Source organism: Aythya fuligula, chromosome 13, assembly GCF_009819795.1.
Source record: "Aythya fuligula isolate bAytFul2 chromosome 13, bAytFul2.pri, whole genome shotgun sequence".
NCBI classification, from domain to species: domain Eukaryota; kingdom Metazoa; phylum Chordata; class Aves; order Anseriformes; family Anatidae; genus Aythya; species Aythya fuligula.
In genome coordinates this window covers 1,138,089-1,157,118 of record NC_045571.1, presented here as the reverse complement: position 1 = coordinate 1,157,118, position 19,030 = coordinate 1,138,089, and the positions used below count along the sequence as shown (strand labels likewise).

General features: G+C 34.3%; 1 protein-coding gene across 2 annotated transcripts in view; it reads right to left on the bottom strand.

Annotated features, from left to right (window-relative positions):
• Positions 1–19,030, bottom strand: part of STAG2 (stromal antigen 2) — a 74,347-nt gene that overhangs the window by 14,211 nt on the left and 41,106 nt on the right. For both annotated transcript variants that reach the window (XM_032196052.1, XM_032196053.1), the window contains exons 6-22: positions 18,306–18,382; positions 16,589–16,793; positions 14,311–14,462; positions 11,960–12,033; positions 11,719–11,842; positions 10,472–10,570; positions 10,288–10,367; positions 9,668–9,775; positions 8,780–8,891; positions 7,750–7,867; positions 6,954–7,057; positions 5,980–6,072; positions 5,679–5,768; positions 4,456–4,659; positions 2,927–2,997; positions 2,493–2,580; positions 2,313–2,393 (exon numbers count right to left, since the gene is read on the bottom strand). In XM_032196052.1, coding sequence (XP_032051943.1) covers positions 2,313–2,393; positions 2,493–2,580; positions 2,927–2,997; positions 4,456–4,659; positions 5,679–5,768; positions 5,980–6,072; positions 6,954–7,057; positions 7,750–7,867; positions 8,780–8,891; positions 9,668–9,775; positions 10,288–10,367; positions 10,472–10,570; positions 11,719–11,842; positions 11,960–12,033; positions 14,311–14,462; positions 16,589–16,793; positions 18,306–18,382 — 1,880 coding nt within the window. The remainder of the gene's footprint in view (positions 1–2,312; positions 2,394–2,492; positions 2,581–2,926; positions 2,998–4,455; positions 4,660–5,678; positions 5,769–5,979; positions 6,073–6,953; positions 7,058–7,749; positions 7,868–8,779; positions 8,892–9,667; positions 9,776–10,287; positions 10,368–10,471; positions 10,571–11,718; positions 11,843–11,959; positions 12,034–14,310; positions 14,463–16,588; positions 16,794–18,305; positions 18,383–19,030) is intronic.

Sequence of the window (19,030 nt, the reverse complement as noted above, 5' to 3'; positions counted from 1 at the left end):
GCATTTTCAGAGCTATCCACCACAGACCTCATACGTAGATGCGAATCAAAGTCCACTGCATTAGTTAAATTCACTATTACAAACAAAATTAGCAAGGAGCAATTTCCTCAATTTTGTCATCCTGTGTATTACAATAGAAATGGAAGTTGGGATGAAATTGGCAGAATTATTAAAAATAAATAGTAACAACAAAAAAAACAGTGCACAAAGCATTTTCTTTTTAAAATATCTGTATTTTCAGCCCTAAGTACAGATTTTAGGTAGCTGTGTAGCTAAACCAGACACAGCTACGTAGTATACTTTTATTTCACTGCTTGGAGATAAAGCAAAGCATCAGATAGGAGTTGAGGTTTTCTTCCCCTTTTCTCTAAAAAATAAGTAATTTTAAAAGTAGCTTCAAAAATTTTCAATGACTTCCAGCAAAGTAAATTACTGAGCAAATAAAATATCAAACTGATACAAAAACCATCTGCATAGCATATTTGGTGTCCTATCTTCTAGTTACTCAACAAAATATGCAAAGATTCTAGTTCATGTAGAACTGGGGAAGTCCGATTACAAATTATCGTCAGGCCAGACAAAGAAATACCCCTGAGAAATGTAAAAACTATCCAAGTAATCTAAAACAAAACAAGTCTCTCCCTTCAAGAAAACAGGTAGCACACTGGTACAATGCATCATTTAATCTCAACAGGAGTCACAAAAGCAACAGCCACTTATCGGCTATGACTGTACAGAGTTTAAATATAATATGTTTTTAGAACGCTTTCACTACATACAAGGTTTTCTCTGAACATTTACCATTCAGATTGCTATACCAATCTCAAGAGAACTACACACAATAATACGTTCTTCCTTTTCTAGAGAATTATTCTTTTAAATTTAAATATATATGTATAATTAATTTGATATTTATTACTTTCAACAGCCTGTATCGTGAAGCCAATTCTCTTACTTAGTCAACCTGTTCACAGACAGCACAGGGCTAGAATTTAATTTTTGTTATGGAACAACGATCTTTAGGCACAGTACATTCCTGTCACGTCTGGTTCTGTGTGTCAAATTCTTTTGAACCTAAGTCAATGGAACTTCTGTACATACCTGGTATATATTTGGCAGCACTCAAGCAGTTAAATATAATAAAACAGGTCTAACTTCTCAACCACAACTGTAAAAGCCTTAATTTACCAAATACTATTATAATGGAGCAGGAATAGTATTAATAAAGGACTATTTTTTCCAAGTAAGTTATTTTCATTCCTGTTGGAAAGTATTACGAATTACATTTTACTGCACAATAGCTAAGTTAATCTTCATTTCTAACCTAACTTTTCAATATTTAGTTCAGCTTCTACAGTCAGATTTGTGATAAAGTCTTAATCATTGCTACCAAAAACTCAGACTGCTGCTTCCCCTTAAAAGAATAAGCTAATAAATCTTCCAAATCCTTCACTCACATAAATAGTTCTCAATGATCTATGTATGCACTTTGTATCTGATATTCTGTTTTTAGTAATTGTTAAAAGCAAGATGATGAACTAGTTGACCAGCACGTGTTCAAGAATTTTGCATTTAGCAGAATTTCAGACTCTATGACTGAGTCAGAAAGGCCGCAATTACTCACTGAATTAATGAAGTCATAATATGATTAAAAATATAAAGAGAAGACACTATGATCTCATATAGGTGTTCTCTGTTATTAAAAAAAAAAAGCACAAGTTACATATCACACTTCTCTACTCCTATGATATATTAAAGCCCACACACCATACCCAGAAACAAAGAAAAAAAGGCAAAAATGTATACAACCTCACATTAAAACAAACTCATTGTAATAATTAATTGCTAATCTATTAATTTAAAAAAATATAATACAATTCATCGATTGCAAATTGAGTCCTTTTCCCTTCAGTAAACTATGACAGATACCTACAGCATGTTAATTCCATGGACATAAGAAACTGCAATCCCTTCTCTGAGATTTTTAAAGAAGTAAAATTAGAAAAATGACATTTGCCAGAGGTTTGTCTTCCATGATTAAAACAGATATATTCAATTACTTAAGATTCTTTCAACTTAATGTGTGTGTCAATAATAAACATAACAATTTAGGGAAATATTATGATTTAAAAGTCAAGCACTTCATTGTTAAAATGATGAATTCTGAAGAATTTCTTAGGAATGTAGCTTTCAAAAGGTATACATATAAATTTTTTTTTTGAGTTTTAATTGATTCCATCACATTTCCTGTTTAATGACACTGCAGGTACATACAAACATTTGTTTACTAACACATCTGGAACAAGGCATACCTTCGTGGAACTGCTTTCAGTAATTTTTGCTAGCTGCCAAAGGATTACATAATGAGTGCACTGCAGTGCATGAATAACAATCTGAAATCAAAAAGAAAAAATAAATAAATTAAAAAAGGCCAATAGAAGCAACAAAAGCTATTTACTGTTGTACCTAGAGAGCAGATTTTAGCTACAAACCTGTTCTGGCATGTCTCCATTTTCGATGCCAGTTTTCAATAACTTGTAGTTGCAGCCAAACAAGTCCCATCTTGATAGGTCGTGAGCACTAGAAGCATTAGAAATGAAACAGAGATATAAAAGAAACACCACTTCTGAAATTCAATGTTAACAACTACCAAAAGCTTCACATTTTTTTTTTAAATATATATTTGTATGTGCATATATACACACACAACCCCCCCCCCAAACCAAAACAGAAGACTTCAGTTTTGTGTGTATCTCCTTATATGTTCAAGAGATGTGCCATGTTCTGCACAACACTCCACCATTCTCACTGAAACTAAGTTCCATAAAATTTTATAGCTCTAACATTTTAAAAACAAAACACAAACTACTACAAAAACAAATCATACAACACAAACCCTGACGGTTACATGCAGAAGCCTACTTACTTGTGGAAAGCAGTGATTCTCTTCAGTGTTGACAAGACCTGATAAGCATCATCTTCATCAGGTTCCTCCCCCTATTTAAAAGCCACATTGTAAGAAGTCACAAAGAAAAGGGGGGAAAAAGGGCAAAAATAACTTTATCTAAATTATTTATCAATGACATATTTGTTTTTAGAAGATGTGAAGGGGGTTGAAAGAGAAAGTAATGCATTGCATGCCCCAAACTGCTGAAAAGGCAATCAGCTTTCATATCTAGATATAACACAGCAGCACAAGGAAAAATATGGTGAGGAATGCTGGAGGAAGGAAGAATGTATTCAAGCAGCCTAGATTTCTGTGTATGATGTAAGTGTTTCAATTTTCTCTAAAGAATCCAGCAGAGGCCACTGTCAGACAATAGATACTGGACTAGACAGGTCAGTACCTCAATCTTTAATCACAGACCTAAGTCTCTAAGAGGGGTAAAGGAAGTTCTGATGGTCCCACAGGGCCTGACAAATTTGTACTTGGAAAGAGAAAAGCAGTACAAAGAAAAGGTGCAAAATGGTATCTATTTAGGTACACAGGATAAGCCATCTGAGGTCACAGAACCCCCACCCCCCCTCAGTAAACCAGCTATATGCAAGTACTGGTGTATCAGTCACACTGCAACTGCCACACATTTTCCTGTTCTGTGGTGGCACGTGACCAAAGCACTATGGAGTTTAACAATTCTACCAGAGTAGTTGTCATTTTCCTTCTAGTCAGCTAGACATTTCATTTCCTTGCTTTAACCCTCATTCTTTTTTTTTTTTTTCCCTTCCTCACAAATAGGGAACTAAATGATTACTAGGCATATTTCCTATTTGGCCCACATACAATCAGTGATTTCAGGCCAATGAGCCTGAAGAGGCTCATTGGAAGGAAGCAAGAGGAGCAAAGCATGACCAAATAAGTCTGCTGCCAAGAGGCGTGGACAAAGAAGTTACCAACAAGATGCTTCTCGTGCTCCTTTTCACAGATAAGGAGGAAGGGAAACAAGTTTTGTCTGAATGTCCCCTATGAATGTCTCAATATCAGAGGAACCTAATCAAGTTAAATAACATACCAGGAAGTTCTTTGTCTCAAGCAGCAAAGAATAGGAATAAAATTATTTTTAACCTACAGAATACATTCAAGGATGGAAAGTGTTTTCCAGAGATTTTGCACATTGTTGTTGATAAAAGATCAATCACAGGCAAGACTGGCAACATTAGTACATCTGAGAATCCTAGCAGAACTACAATGCTACATCTCTCAAAATTACAATATTTATAACAAAGATGGAAAATTCAAACAATTTCATAGCTTATCTGAAATTTATCTCAAATTCCCCAAAAAATACTTGTCCAAAAAGAGGCTAAAGAATCACTGTCCTGATGTAAAGAAACAGTCACAATCACAGCAATGATACTGCTGTATTATTATGCTTGACCTCAGAATTTCGCAAGTCAGAAAACCATGCTGGAAATATTTACAAGGGCAGAAAAAGTTGATCTTGCACATTAAAATACCTCTTGCAGGAAGTCTTCAAGAAGTCGATTAAACTTGTCTGCCAATTCATCTATTAACTGACTTCTTGCAATATCAACCCTGTTAAAGATTGTGAACTCTTCATTACAGAGAGCATGGTATGTTTTTGAACAGGCTTCCAAAACATCTATGTCTGTGTGCTTCTCCACAATATCCCGGATTTGTCGCAGTAAGGCATCCAAATGCTACAAGAACAACAAGGTGAAAAAAAAAACACACACGCTTTTAATAATTGATAAAACACACGGAGTTTTAAAATTCAATTTATTACTTTTTTTTTTTTTTTTTAAAGCTATGATACAGAATACAAAACAGTTCTAGAAACCTGGTGATACTTTGGGGTAAATTAACAGTGAGTTAAAATTAAGTAGGAGCTTGTCAAAGACTGAAAATTCAATCTATTTTTTAAAGAGTTATTAAAAATTTGCAGTTGTCGGCATGGGCTTATCTAACACTTAAATTTGAAATGATAGATAAATGACACAGAAGCCAACCCACAAAAACATTTATACATGGTCTTAAAAGCTGTATAAGTGGAGAACTAGTTTCATGTTAAGTGTTAGTACTGAAACCAACTTCAGTTGTTGCCTCTCCTCGCCCCAAGTCACTCAACTGCCCTCTAGGCTATACTGTCAACTAAATATTTTATTACTATTTTACCCTAATCATTTCCAGCTACTTGCTTCACAATGCAGCAAGTTAGTGCGTCTTAGAAGGAGAAAACACACAAGAACAGCTTACACCAGCTTCGTTACCACAGCTGATAAACAGAGCAGTAACCACGTAATTTGCATCTGGTGGTTTTCCACTTTTTCATGCAATGAAGATTGTGATTTACTGGCTTCAGTGATCAGAAAAAGAAGACTTAGCAAGCCATTACTATAAGCTTTCTCTATCAAACAGCATACCTCAAACGCGACCCTAACACAACAATAAACGCTTCTACATTAAGTTAATCTACCTGATGAGATTCTCTGTTACAACTGGCCAAAACAGGTCTTCTAAAGGTAAGAACAGCAGCCAGACACCTATGTTCAGGTCGTACCCTCAACGAGGGTTTTGATAGAGCAAGTTACACTTAATGAAAAAAGTGGCACTTACAATAGCAACTGAAATTCCAATGAGGAAGTCTAAATTCTGTTGTCATGTGTCCCTTTCCCCATCCACCCCACCCCACCTTTTCTTTTAAGGGATGTTACCTTACCTTTTCTAGCCGCCCTGTTGTATAAATTTCCAAATCAAAGTACTGTGGCAACTGCAACAAGTTGGTGACTTTTTCAGCATCTACAGAATACTGCAAAATTGACAAGGAAAAAATAAAGAGTTCAAATGAAAATAATCTTGGATATAATATCACACAATTCATCACAGAACAATCAAACATAAATAAAGACTCGTAGGAAAAAATGAAAACTTGTGTAAGCCATATAGTTAATTACAGAAATAATACTTTTTTTTGAACATTTTAACAGCATCTTATCAGCAAGAAATGGAATTAAACTTACCTTTGCTAACAACTGTGGAAGTGCCACTGCAAAAAGTTCTGTAATTTTTGTCCTGTCATCCAACTGGGTTTTCTTTTCCTTCGCTGTCAGAACCTAAATTATTGGTATTGTGAGAATTTTACAACTACAACTTTCTAACATCACTATAAAATATCAATGAAAAAAGGTCAATATAAAAATTTTCAGCACTCAGAAAATGCAATTAAGAGTTGCACCTAAAACTATTGAGATTATGCTCAAAACAGAACTGACAATCCAGACAAAAGGTTTACCTTCCTTGCAACAAAACACTGATCAGAATGTTTTTCTTGATTAGCAAAGAACAGCAATTTTTCCAGCTTGTTTACAATTTTTAATGATTAATATTTGTTCAATTCATATGCCAATCTGATCTTCATATCTGAGTAAACGTTCAGTCTGTACCTACACAGGTACAGACCAACAGCTTGTTGGCCTTGCTTGTTGTTCTTGCTTGTTGGAACAAGCAAGACTTGTGCACCAACAGCTGCACAAGTCTTGAAAGCAGTTCCCTTCCCACCTTAATGTCTCAGTAAAAGAAGGCTGCCTAAACTTCATATAATCAGAAAGAAAGCCAATTGGTTGAACTGTGGTCCTTCCAAAGAGCCTATGGAATATACACCCTTCTCTCTTACTGTGTTTTTTAAAATTGAAAATAGCTTTATAGTTTCTTCACATAATGCATTTGGTCTTTTTTCCAACCTTCTTTTAAAATCAATTTTGTAGTACTTTTAATAGCAAAACCAAAGACAGTAGCCCAAACAATATTAATTATGTGCCAAAGTCATGAACAAGTGAACAAAGCATGGCTGTTAGACACTGGAGGCTGTGGTAATAAACTCAATTTCTGAACTCAGTCCCTTCAGCAGCAACAGCCTATGAGTGTCTCCTTCTCCCCACACTGTCCCCACAAAGCCACTTCCACATGTCTACATAAGTAGGTTTTTGGCTCCTACCCTTTTCCCTGTTCCTCTTCCCACCGGAGGATGACATTCAGCTGCTTGCCGAATTGTACAAAGCATTATTTCAATCAGTGCGCTTTCCTGTCTATCTGTTAGAGCTGAAATTTCAAGAAACAGGCATTATAATACAGCTGAATTTATTTGTGAGTTTCCACAAATACGAATAACCAACAAGCAAATTTTTTTTTTGAATGACAAATAAGTAAATAAATAAAGGGGGGTGAAGAGATGGAAAATATAAACACCTTTTAAAACAACACAGGAAAACGTTTAAAACTGAGGGGATATCAATGGACAAGTCATAGGGCAAGATGAAAAGACTATCAAGTTTTATAATCATTTTAGATCCTTCTCATTATTCTGAGGTCCATTTACTAGTACCCATAAATTACAGAATTATCTCAGCTTTTTTATTTTTACAGTCATTAAGAAAATGATGGTGTTTTCCCATATGATAGTTTTAACATTGAGTAAAAGAGCCAGTTTCACAAGCAATTAGTTTCTCTAAGCCCAAAAGTGAAGCCTGAACCTGTTGAACAACGTGACAAGTGGACACTGCATAGTTATTCCCTCTTTTTTCTCCCATACTCCGTGCCTCTCTTCTTCAGCATTTCGTTTCCATACCAGAAGTGATCTCTTTCTACTCTTCCTCACATTTCATAATTAATGATTACAGTCATTCAAAAATAGAGAATGTACAGGTACTCATAAATGCAAGCATCTTGTTTCCTTATGAATCACACCCAATAGAAACTGCTTAGCAATATATAGAAGAACTGAAATCTCTTACGCTCTTCTCCATTGAGAGGTTCCTCCAACAGAAGACTGTTCATACATTCCCAGTCCTTCAAGAGATCTGTTGCACAGTCCCACATGCTGTCCACAAGATAAGCAGCATGTTCATGCAACTATAATACGAATATAAGTAAGAAAATAAGTATTTTTCTTCATTAACAATAAAGTTCATTCCATAAGTTGCTACAATACAGGGCACTTTTTTTGCTTGCTCTTGTCCATGGCAAAACAAACAAACAAACAAAAAATAATCCACAGAAATGTTGTGAGCTCTCTGATTCAACAGAAATCCTTCTTCCCCAGGTAATGTTAAGAGATAATACTTTGTAATAGTTGAGATGGATTCAAGTGCTGCAAGATCCATCAGAATCTGGAGGGGCTTTTTTGCGTGTGTGTTTGTTTCATTATTTTGTTTTACTTGCTTGTCTGGTTGAGTTTTCTTCCCCTATTTGACCTTTACAGAGTTACTTTTGCTAAGAGTATGAAACAGTAGAATACAAAAACATCTGCCTGTAGTTTCTCGAACAGGGTTAACACCATTGTTAACCATTGAAAGTTGTGTGACCAACTTTCAAAACCTGCAAGCCTAGCCCTAAGCAGTGATCCTAAGAAATAGCAAAAATCCTAAACTCTTTCACCTAAAGGAGGTTCGCAGCATCTGTTAGGATCTTTAGCGTATTTGGTAACTTATTTTTGTATGCTTTTTTTTTTTGCCCCTTTTTTTTTTTTTTTTTTAACCTCTTTACAGAGTTCTAAACCACAATCTCTTTTCACCTGTATGTTACCATGAAGAATGGGAGGACAGTATTTGTCAGAGAACTTACTGCCTGTCTCAACGCTATGTACCTACTGAAACAGATCCTACAAATAAACACAAGCACACAGAACTGTCTCTTACGTCCTCTGGACTGCTCAAGCAATGGTGAAAAACTAGGACAGGTTCATAGTCATGAACTGAAGAGAGGGAGAGGGGGGGGAATAAAAACAAAAAGCAAACTGAAAAAACACCCATGAAACCAACTTACTTCACTTTCCAAGAAGAAAAACACTAATGTCTTCACAAGATTAGCATTCGGACTTTGTCTTCCCCTTCTTTTAAGTATTCCATCATCTTCAGGATCTCTGCGGCTGAAAAGCCTAGAAGAAGAAAAAATTCAGGACAAATTTCTTCTTCATTGCCTTTGCCACAGTCATTTTTTATCTACATACTCTTTTTACAGATGGACACTTAGTATCTTAGTGCACAGCTCTAGGCTTTATTTTGAATGGAAGTAATTTGGAACAAATGTTATTTGAACAATTTTGTATTTGCTGAGTTGGTATTTTACTGACAGCGTCCAGTGGAACATGTAATTATAAAAACAAATACTATACAAAATCAGCGATAATTGCAAATACTAGTGTTTATTGAACATCCCCACATGAGACTTTAAAGCAGCAAAGAAGTAGTAGGAAAAGGTCTAAAAAGTATTAGGTGGAAACTATCCTGTTTCCCTGAACATCTCATCAAGGTGTTGAACAAATTTTGTTTGTTGTACAGAAAAATACTTCATGAAATGGTCATCTGATCCAACTTTTTTGGGGAAAAAATGCTTATTATGGCAGAAGTACAAACTTTATCTACTACATGAGCATTTTTAAATGTCTCGAAAAACATAGTAAGGAAGGGAAAGAAGGAGACAGATGAATGTTTGCATTATCTATTCTGTACATAGAAGCCTTTAAAATGTAGGCTTCAAAATTACTCCCGATCTCCTATTCAGAAAAACTACATCAGTATTACATTTTCTAGAAGTTATTTCTTAAGGCCACTTCATTATTCAGTTTTTCTTAATTAAAGCTAATCGGAATCATAGTATTAATGCACACATTAAAATCTACAAGAAAAGTAAAAAACTAATTTCCCCTCTTACTTTTTATAAAGAAATTCCCCTGCAGCAACTGCTACTGGCCGATGAGCTGAATACACCAGATGGTAGACGTTTTCACAGTCTTCTGCAGTCAGAACTTCTTCACTACTCCTAGGGGTGGGAATGGGATGAAGGAAAGAAAAAGAGGCTGACTCAAAAAAAAACATGAACTCTAGTGATGGGAGATAGAAATGAAGGAGAAGCTAAAGCTTTTCCTTCAAATGTGCATCCTAAAAATAAAACCAAAGTACCTTGGTTCCAAAATCTTGCTAAACAGAAGTTACCTATACAGTATGAGCGTTTGGTAAAAGGTTAGGCTCAGAAGTTCATCTACTGCTCAGGAGACGCTACATTTATTTTCTCCAGGTCAAATCTTCCACAATAGCTTCAGATATTTGAGACACAGTTTTACAACTCTTTACTTAACTGTGGTAGGTAAGTAACAACAATCTTTTAGCCAGATTACTTCCACAATTCTAATTTATTATAGTGTAAGAAACAGAGACACTTCTCTAGACTACAGATTATCTGAATTCTGCCAAGTTACTGTCCATGCCCATAGACCTCAGAAATACTTCTCTGCTTTAGTGTTTTTTTTAGGTCAGGTAAGGAGATATACTTACTGTAAAACAAGAGTGAGTAATTTTATTGCTTGGACTGCAACATCATATTCTTTGTCAAGAGTCATAGACACAATTCTATCCTAAGAACACAAAAGAAGGTTATTTTCAAAGAGCAAAGAAAGGAAATACAAATAAATATATAAATATATTTTTAATGTTCTTAAAAATATGAAGCCACACTAACCTTGAACCGACTGGTGAAGAGTTCCAATTTGGAATTAAGCTCTTTATTATAGTAAAGCCCTTGCAAAGCAGTTAGGCATTTCAGCCTTACTTCCCCTTGCTAAAATAAAATTAAGAACTGGATTAAAAGTCAAGTATAGAATACAGATGTAATCTTCAAATCAGACATGACAAGATTCTTTTGCAGTATGAATTAATTCAAAGATTATATGTTGTCAAGATATACTATCAATATCATGTTAATAACATAAGAATATGTCCTTGTTTGTAACAAGTGAAGAAAAATCTGTCTTACTTCCGTTAGTATCTTTAAGTCAAGATACATCTTTAAAGACTGAAACAAGTATATTTTAAATCTCAAGACATTTTTGAAGCAGAATTCAACATATTTCCTTTCACTTAAATAAAACTGGCAACATGTATATCATTAATAACTATCTCTTGCTGGATCAGAATTACCAAGTAGATACAGGGATAAACAAGTATTCCTTCTGAAATACATTTTTTCCTGTAGCAGAGAACATGCTGTAAGGTACAGATACAAACACTTTACAGAAGTTTAGCGTTTAGACTTCAGTTTCTTATCACACCACTGCCAGTAATTATTGTTTTGTGATGCCAAACCCATAAAAATCATGAGCGAAAATCCCTTATTTGTTTTACTTAAAGTTCAGTAGCTTGAAACAAATCTCCAATACAAGAGCTGAGACAATCTGCTGAGTCTACAATGAATCAAGTATCATTCATAAGCTATGTCTTTTGACCACTCCAAGCAGATATGAATCTTTAGCTTTTAAGTAACAGCTCGAAGCACTCATTACCAAAGGGGATTTCTTTTCACGTGCTTTTTAAGTTACCTGGCAATATCAGAATAGATTCTTAACTTGGCAAAACAGAGAAACTGTCTGGCTACACATGATTGGATTATTCCATATGAAATGCATTCAATTTAAATAGTTAATTATTACAGAATGAAAATCTGCATCAACAAAAAATAAGAAGATAAATAGAAAAGGCCATTTCCTTACAAGTAACATTTCCTTAAAAATCTGTACATGTTCTCTAAAACCATTCAAACCTTATTGGTATTTTATATATATGTTAAACACTAGTGCTTGTGAGTGATAAAAAAAAAAAGTAGTGACTGATTAGAACAGCTAAGAGATCAGAACCCGATTTGGCAAGATCAACATCCAAAAACATGGACTTATCCTTGATATTCCATTCCTTATCTTCTGTGCAGCATACCTTATCATGCATAGTCCACCCTACATATTTTAAGTAGCTGTCATTGAGAAAGGCATCACTGTACATTTTCATCCATATTCCAATTTCTTCAATACAGATAGCTCTTATTTCAGCAATTGCATCTCTGTGGAGAGAAGCAGAACAATAGGAGCAAGCAGATGAATAAAAAAGATGAATAATAATAAAAAAAAAAAAGTAACTAGTCACCAGCTTCCAAAATAAATTAATAAGTAAAGCTTACCGGTATCTATGCACAAAAACACCTTTGAATATTGCATTCATCATGTTTTCTATTTCATCTTGATTTTCCTGAAGCTGAAAGAATGAACAGAGAACATAAACACGGAGCACCACTTCTGCAGTCAAGACCACATGGCGCTGATGCTAGACAAACTAAACTAAATGAACATTTACTTTACAAGTACGGATGTTAAATCCCTTTCTGAAATATTTACAAATGTGTTTCTCAGTACAATACACTATAATTTAATAAATTTCATCTACCACAGCATGTAAGTTTTGGTAATTCTGACCACTGAAATTGTTCAACTGTGGCAAAGATAGCTAAGGTTTCTGCAGGTCCCTTCAGAAATTACTTGTAAGGAAATGTGATTTAATTTTCTACTGAGTGACTTACTAAGCCTAATATTTAGCCCAATTTTTAATATATATATATGCTATGTTCTTTATGGACCTGTATTACACTAGGTCAGTACCTAAATCATGTGAAATGCATAACAGAGAAACTGTTCTTTATCCTAAAAAATATAGGATCTATATAGAGAAAATATAGATCAAGCACTTGACAAGCGGCTGCATGAGCAGAATATACACCGTTTTGCACGCTTCTTTCCACCTTGACCATAACAGAGAGAAAAAAAAATCCAGAAACAAAGTAATGGCAGAAAAAGAGAATTTATGAATATGGAACTGAAAAGTAATGTAGGAGACAACACGCAAAGGATTTGAAAAGTGATCCATAATCTTTTAAAACACAGAAAGTTGCATTTACTTTGAAAGTGCAAGAAAGTCAGTTGAAAGATCTGAAGTTAAGTAAATATTGTCAGAAGAGAAGCACATTCTTTTTGCAGTTTGAACTATTAACGTGGAACAGAATAAGCCAATGTTAATGAGAATAGCCAATGACTGCAGATAGAGGCTTTCCAGTAAACCAAATTAACATTTATATGAAAAACAAAAATCAGACAAAAAACAACCACCAAATAAACCATAAAGAGACGTTATTCAGACAGAATACTGGAGTGGGTGGGTGTTACGAAAGATAAAGACCTCTCCCTACAGAATTTTAAGCAAAGAATATGAACCAACAGTTTCCATAGCATCACAAGATTTTGGAATTGGAAGCAAAAGTATGAAGAAATAAAGCAAGAATAAAAAGACTAACAAGCCAAAATATCTAACACTTATCTAATCTAACAAGACCTGTCTTCTGAAGTGGAGTGAGAGGGGGAAAAATATTAAAAATGAGAGACTTGAAAAAAATAAATATCAATGAATAAAATAAATTTCTGTACTAGATAAGGCTGTTATAAATGAAACAAACCTTGAAATTAAACATTTGTTTGAATGTTACTTTGAAGCTTACTTTCACTTAATACAAGAAAAACTGAAAATCACAACCAAAGCTAGAAAAGCTTGTAAGAAATCCTAAAGGCCAAAATACGTATGTACAATTGAGATTGGGAAAAAATCTCCACTTTCACATCACTGCATTTCTCTGTGTATCCATGTATTACCTATAATAGAACTAGTCCTGCACACACATCTAGCACAATTGCATTTAATGGTAGTGCTTGGGTATTTAAGAGATCAGTCTAAAACTGCAAGATCTTTGGGACATAAAAAAACTAAATTTTCGAGGCAGTAAAAATGCAACAAGTAACAACTCAAAATGTTGAATACCAAAGGAGAGATATTCCCCCCCTTTAATCATCAGAAAGTTATTTCTGATGTCTAAAAAGCAAAAAACTCACCCGTTCCCCAGAAAATAAAAACTAAAACCTCAATGAGCTAGAGCTTTCAACAAGACAACACTGTCAGCAATGAATCAGCAAATCCCTTACACACAGAAAGAAAGAAAATAGAAGTAGATAGCATTTTCAATTTGTTTAGTGACTTCTGTAGAAGGACCCTATCAGAAGCCCTAAAACAGTTTATTCTGAGATTGATATTGACATCATAACAGCAGCATTTTGCACCATGATTGATAGGTTCTCTGGAACCCAAAAACAGTCAAGGCATGGAAATTGTTGAATATTTCAGCTGTTCAGGAAACTAGTCAGGAAATACAACAAAATGTTATCTATTACCAATTTCAGCCTCTCAATAATTTTAATGGCACTATCTGAAATTTAACTCTTTTTACAGAAAAACAAAAAGAAGCACTTTCTAAGTGACTAAGTTTTTCAAATATTAAAAATATGATGAAATTAAAGAATGAAAGAGGGACTTTTAACTACCTTTACAAAAACAACAAAAAACACACCTTACATGGCAAAAATCATTGTTTGTCATGTATCAACATTCATCCTTCAACAGTCATAAAGCACACGAGCAGACAATAGCACTAACCTCCTTTCTTTTCTGTAGTAAGAGTTCCAGCCTATCATTAGCTCGTTTCCCAATTATTTTATTTCTTTCTGCTTCATACTGCCGTTGCGTATTGTCCATGTTAATACTAAGATTTAATGCCACATTCACTAAAGCAGTCATCAGCTTCATGGCTACAAAACAGTAAAAAATAGTAAGGATTATTTATCAGTTACCTATATATGAAGGATGATAGATAAAAATCCTGATACTTCCCCTCCTGTCACCAGTTTTTGTATGTATGAAAGTCTGTTCACTGTAGATTTCATGATTCACAAGCTTCAGGACTTCAGCACTGTTTTATGTAGTGCTACTCCTTTACTGAAATTGTTCTGCATGATTACTTAACAACACAGTAACCTTTTGTTTCTTTGTTATTTTTTAATACTATCAACATTTATTATTGAATGGATATATGGGACATGCTTCCTCCCAAAAAATACGTGGAATGTAAGATTTATAAAGGTAGCCCAGGAAACATCGAAAGGATTCCATTACGAGAATCAGTCAAGAGTCATATTGCCCAATCATTCAACCTAAAACAAGCAACAAGCTTTTTTTCCTTCAAAAGGAAATGTTTTAGACACCATACTGAACCACTCTTTGCCCATCAATTTCATTTGAATTAGGCAGCTTTTAACTATTCCTTTACATGCAAAAGCAGAAAAGCAACATTAGCCAACTAAAAGACAACCAACCAAAATGTAAAAATACTTGGTTTTGTTTCTTTGTGTGTGATTTTACTTTTTAATCACCCCTTTTAAAAAGGGCACAGACAAATATGCCTACCCCATAAACAAGGAGGCAGACAACAGGACATAATGCAGAACATTGTTAAGTGTGTATCACAAACAAAGTTGATGAGTGAGGCATAAAGACATACAGATATATCTAAATCTTGTCACATGCTGTGATCTCTAAGGATATGAAGATGAAAAGAAGTAGTCTGAGCTAATCTTAGAAGCCAAATTACTGCAAATAACAGTAAATAGGAATACTACGATTCTGTTAGCTTTTTCTAACCTATATAAAACCCAATCATCAAGAATACAAGCTGTAATCATGTGAAATGCAGAAATAACTACAAAGAGTCAACAGAATTGACTACTGATGTGAACAAATGCAAACAAGACTACTAAAAAAATGTCGTGTGACAGAAATTAACATGCAACAGGGCAATTTCAGCAACTTTCATTCAGGCACAACTCAAACTTAAAAAGGTACTCAAACCGTGGTTTTGAAGAGCTAAAGTTTGTATTTGCAGTATGGTGCAACAGTCAAATTGATGATACAGCAGAATCAGTATATTCACTTGAATTAAAAAGCAATTTTGTTCCTCCCTCCACGGTAAATGCTTTGGCTAGTGGGAATCTCAGAGCAGCAGCCTAATATGTAATGTTTTAACGTATACTCAAAGAAGATGGCCAATGAAATTTAGCAGCTGACCAGATACCCAGAGCTGAAATTTGCTGTAAATCTGACAGCTCCAGTGAACTAACAAGAACCATTTCTGGTGTGGCATAAACTCAGTTTCATGTGCAGTTTAAATTCACCTTGCTCAGATTAAAATTGCTACAATAAGCCTGACATAAGCAGACTGCTACCCGATGCCATCCAAGACCCTTCTTCATTAACCTCTGCAGATTGACAGGTTGCTTATCCAGTAAGCCTAATCATTGTCCATTATCACAGAGAGTTTTAAAGAAATGTCATATTTAGCTCATAACAGATATCTAGATAGCCTGACAGACTTGAAAATATTGAGTAAAATGAAAATTTAAAATCATACAGTAATTTAGTGACTGTATCACTGATGATTTCTTTAAAATTATTTCTAATGCAATGAATAGATATGCTATTTTCAACTACTTTATGCCATGGCCTCTATATAAAGCACAGTTTAAATGTGTAGTAAAAATCGCATCCAATTTAAAATATGACTCTGGTTTGACTTAATGCAGAGCATACAGACAGAAGTTTGACTCTATTTTTGTAAAGTTTTTTTTCTATTTGCTTTTCTTAGTAGGATTAAAGATAACAAATGAAGTACTAGACAGCCAGTAAGGAAAGCTTTAAAGTAACTGAGTAACGTACTGTAAGCTGTACTAAAACTAGTTACATTAGAAAAGCATATCACACAAAGAAACATGAGCTGAACAATCAATATCAAGCCATTCTATTAGAACAACTTCTTGCTGTGCAACACAAAACATAACACAGGTAAATAAACAAATAAACAGGTAAATAAAAATTCACTGACCTGCCAGCGTGCTAGTGTGCCGAAATGCTCTGACTTGTGAGTCTGACAATCCCGTAAGCAGTGAAATGACAGTATCCATCATATATTCATCATATATGATGCTATATTGACATTGTCGGACGAGTACTCCAATGAACTCACAAAAACTGGATTTGAACTTCTTCCACTGGGGACCAGCCATAGTTAGCGGATAATCTCCACTATCCTATTTAAAAAAAAAAAAAAAAAAAGAGAAAGAGAGAGATACAAACAGGAAACTCTTTCAAATGTCTTTAGAATTATTTTTTAAATTAAGAATAAAAAGAGGAATAAGACTTCAGAACCAAAAAGATCTCAAAAAACAATCCATCAGAATAACCTTATGGCACAAATACACATCTACTCTAATTTACAGCTCAGGTTTGTTATATGCAGACGCAACATACTACAAGTCCTACAACAAAAGCTGCACAAAATCAGATATACCAAATTAGCAACTAATTTCTACTGCCTGAACTCTGCTTCAGGTTACACTAGAACAAAAAAAAATAAAATAAAAATCACATGCAGCGTTAGTTAATATTCACAAACACTCAGACCAGGACTTTAATGAAGTTTCTAGGGATATGTTTACGTATTAGACTGAAAATTCCTTAAGTCAAATGACAAACTAGTCTAACGCCTTGAAAATAAGAAATGTGTACTCCTCTCCTGTTCTGGGTACCTTTATAAATAATGGTAAAATGACAGAAAAACAATTGATGGTCATTTCTTTTAGTGTTTCTGTGATCAGCAACAATCAGATAAGTCATCAGCTGCAATCAGATAAGATGCCAAATTAAATTACAACTCAGAAACAAAAATCATATCCATGAAAAGGGATTAGAAATCCGAGAGTTGAGATGTTAATTAGAATTGTTACAAGAAAGAGTAAGCGTAACACAGTGATAAACAAAAATCTGAACAAATAATCCTAACTGAAGCTTTTTAAATTTCAGGTGACATGACAGTAATCAAATCCATTTATGAATTAATGTCAAAGAATAATAAAATACCTTTAAACCTTTATCTGTTAAAGTTCCAAATTTTCTTTGGATTTTAACTTAAGAGGAAAAAACCCTTACTAGACAAATCTGGGGAGGAAGATCTAGTTATCTTCACATTCTTTGGAATATAGGGTGAAATGAAAACAATACCAAAAAAAAAAACACACGAACCCCCCAAAAATAAGAGTCCATCTTGTTTACCCCACACTCAGTGGAACAGGAATAAATGAAAACTTGAAGGCAGAAAGACTACAGTTCCCATGAAATGCAAAGCATTGAAGTCTTCAACTGAAGAATAATCAAATTCAAATCTCCACGATTTGTAGAGTAATAGACATGTTGAAATAAATTCAACAAACATTTCACAAGTTCCTCAGAAGAGACGTAAGGGCCTCACGTACACAGAGGGGTATGGGGGACATTGGAGGAAGTATGCCATTTAACCCCAGCAGTAGAAGTTCCCACTGTTCAAAAACTGAAAGCGGACATTTATTTTATTAATAATATAAGGAATCACATACACACATTTTTAATTTACTAGTCTTGTAAGTTCAAAATTAGAGAGTTTAAGATTTTCATTCATCAAAGTCTTGTCATTTTTACAGTTGTTACTTGAAGAAATCTGTAGGATTAGGACAGGTAAAATGGAAAAAAATCTAATATCAATAAATTCTCAGCACTCATTAAGTTACCTCATCGAATTCTTCAGTCATTTTTCGGATTATTTCAGAGTTCTGCATGTGTCGGAACATCTCTGCTGTGACTACTCCTACAATTCAGATTAGGTTATTATTAACACTTTTAAAATGAGAGGGGTAGATGGCAGATGACATATCTCCTACTACCATGTAAAAATGGTCAATTTACACCTAACCTACAGATTATACATGTTTTTTTTTTGGTGGTGCTGTGTGGCTCTGTTGTTTTTGGCTTATTTTTCAAGTTGTTATACTCTTCATTTTACCTTTTGTAACAAGTGTGGGGCACTACAGTTTTTCGTATTATATAAAGCATTTGTTCACACCATCTAAAATTTACTCATTCGTTCATATCCAGAAGCCAATGATATTTGTTCCAGATGTCATCAGCTGAGAGACCATACTGCTCTGAAGTGACCTTCTAGTATTCAAGATACTAAATGGTGTAAGACTATTTTGAACAGTTCTATTGCAGTTTATCATCTACTTCACTATGATAAAACTCAATGATTTCATGCAATTTCTATTTCTCTTAGGCTCAATTTTTTCATGTGTAAAGGGTGATATAAAAATAAAGAGACCTCCTAAAGCTTACTACAACTGTACTGGAAAATTCATGACAAGCATCATCTCAGAAAGCATTAAAAGATTTTGTCATTTTGTCTGGTAACAATAATGAAAAGGTCACTGCTTTTGAAAGCATGACTAATATCTACTGA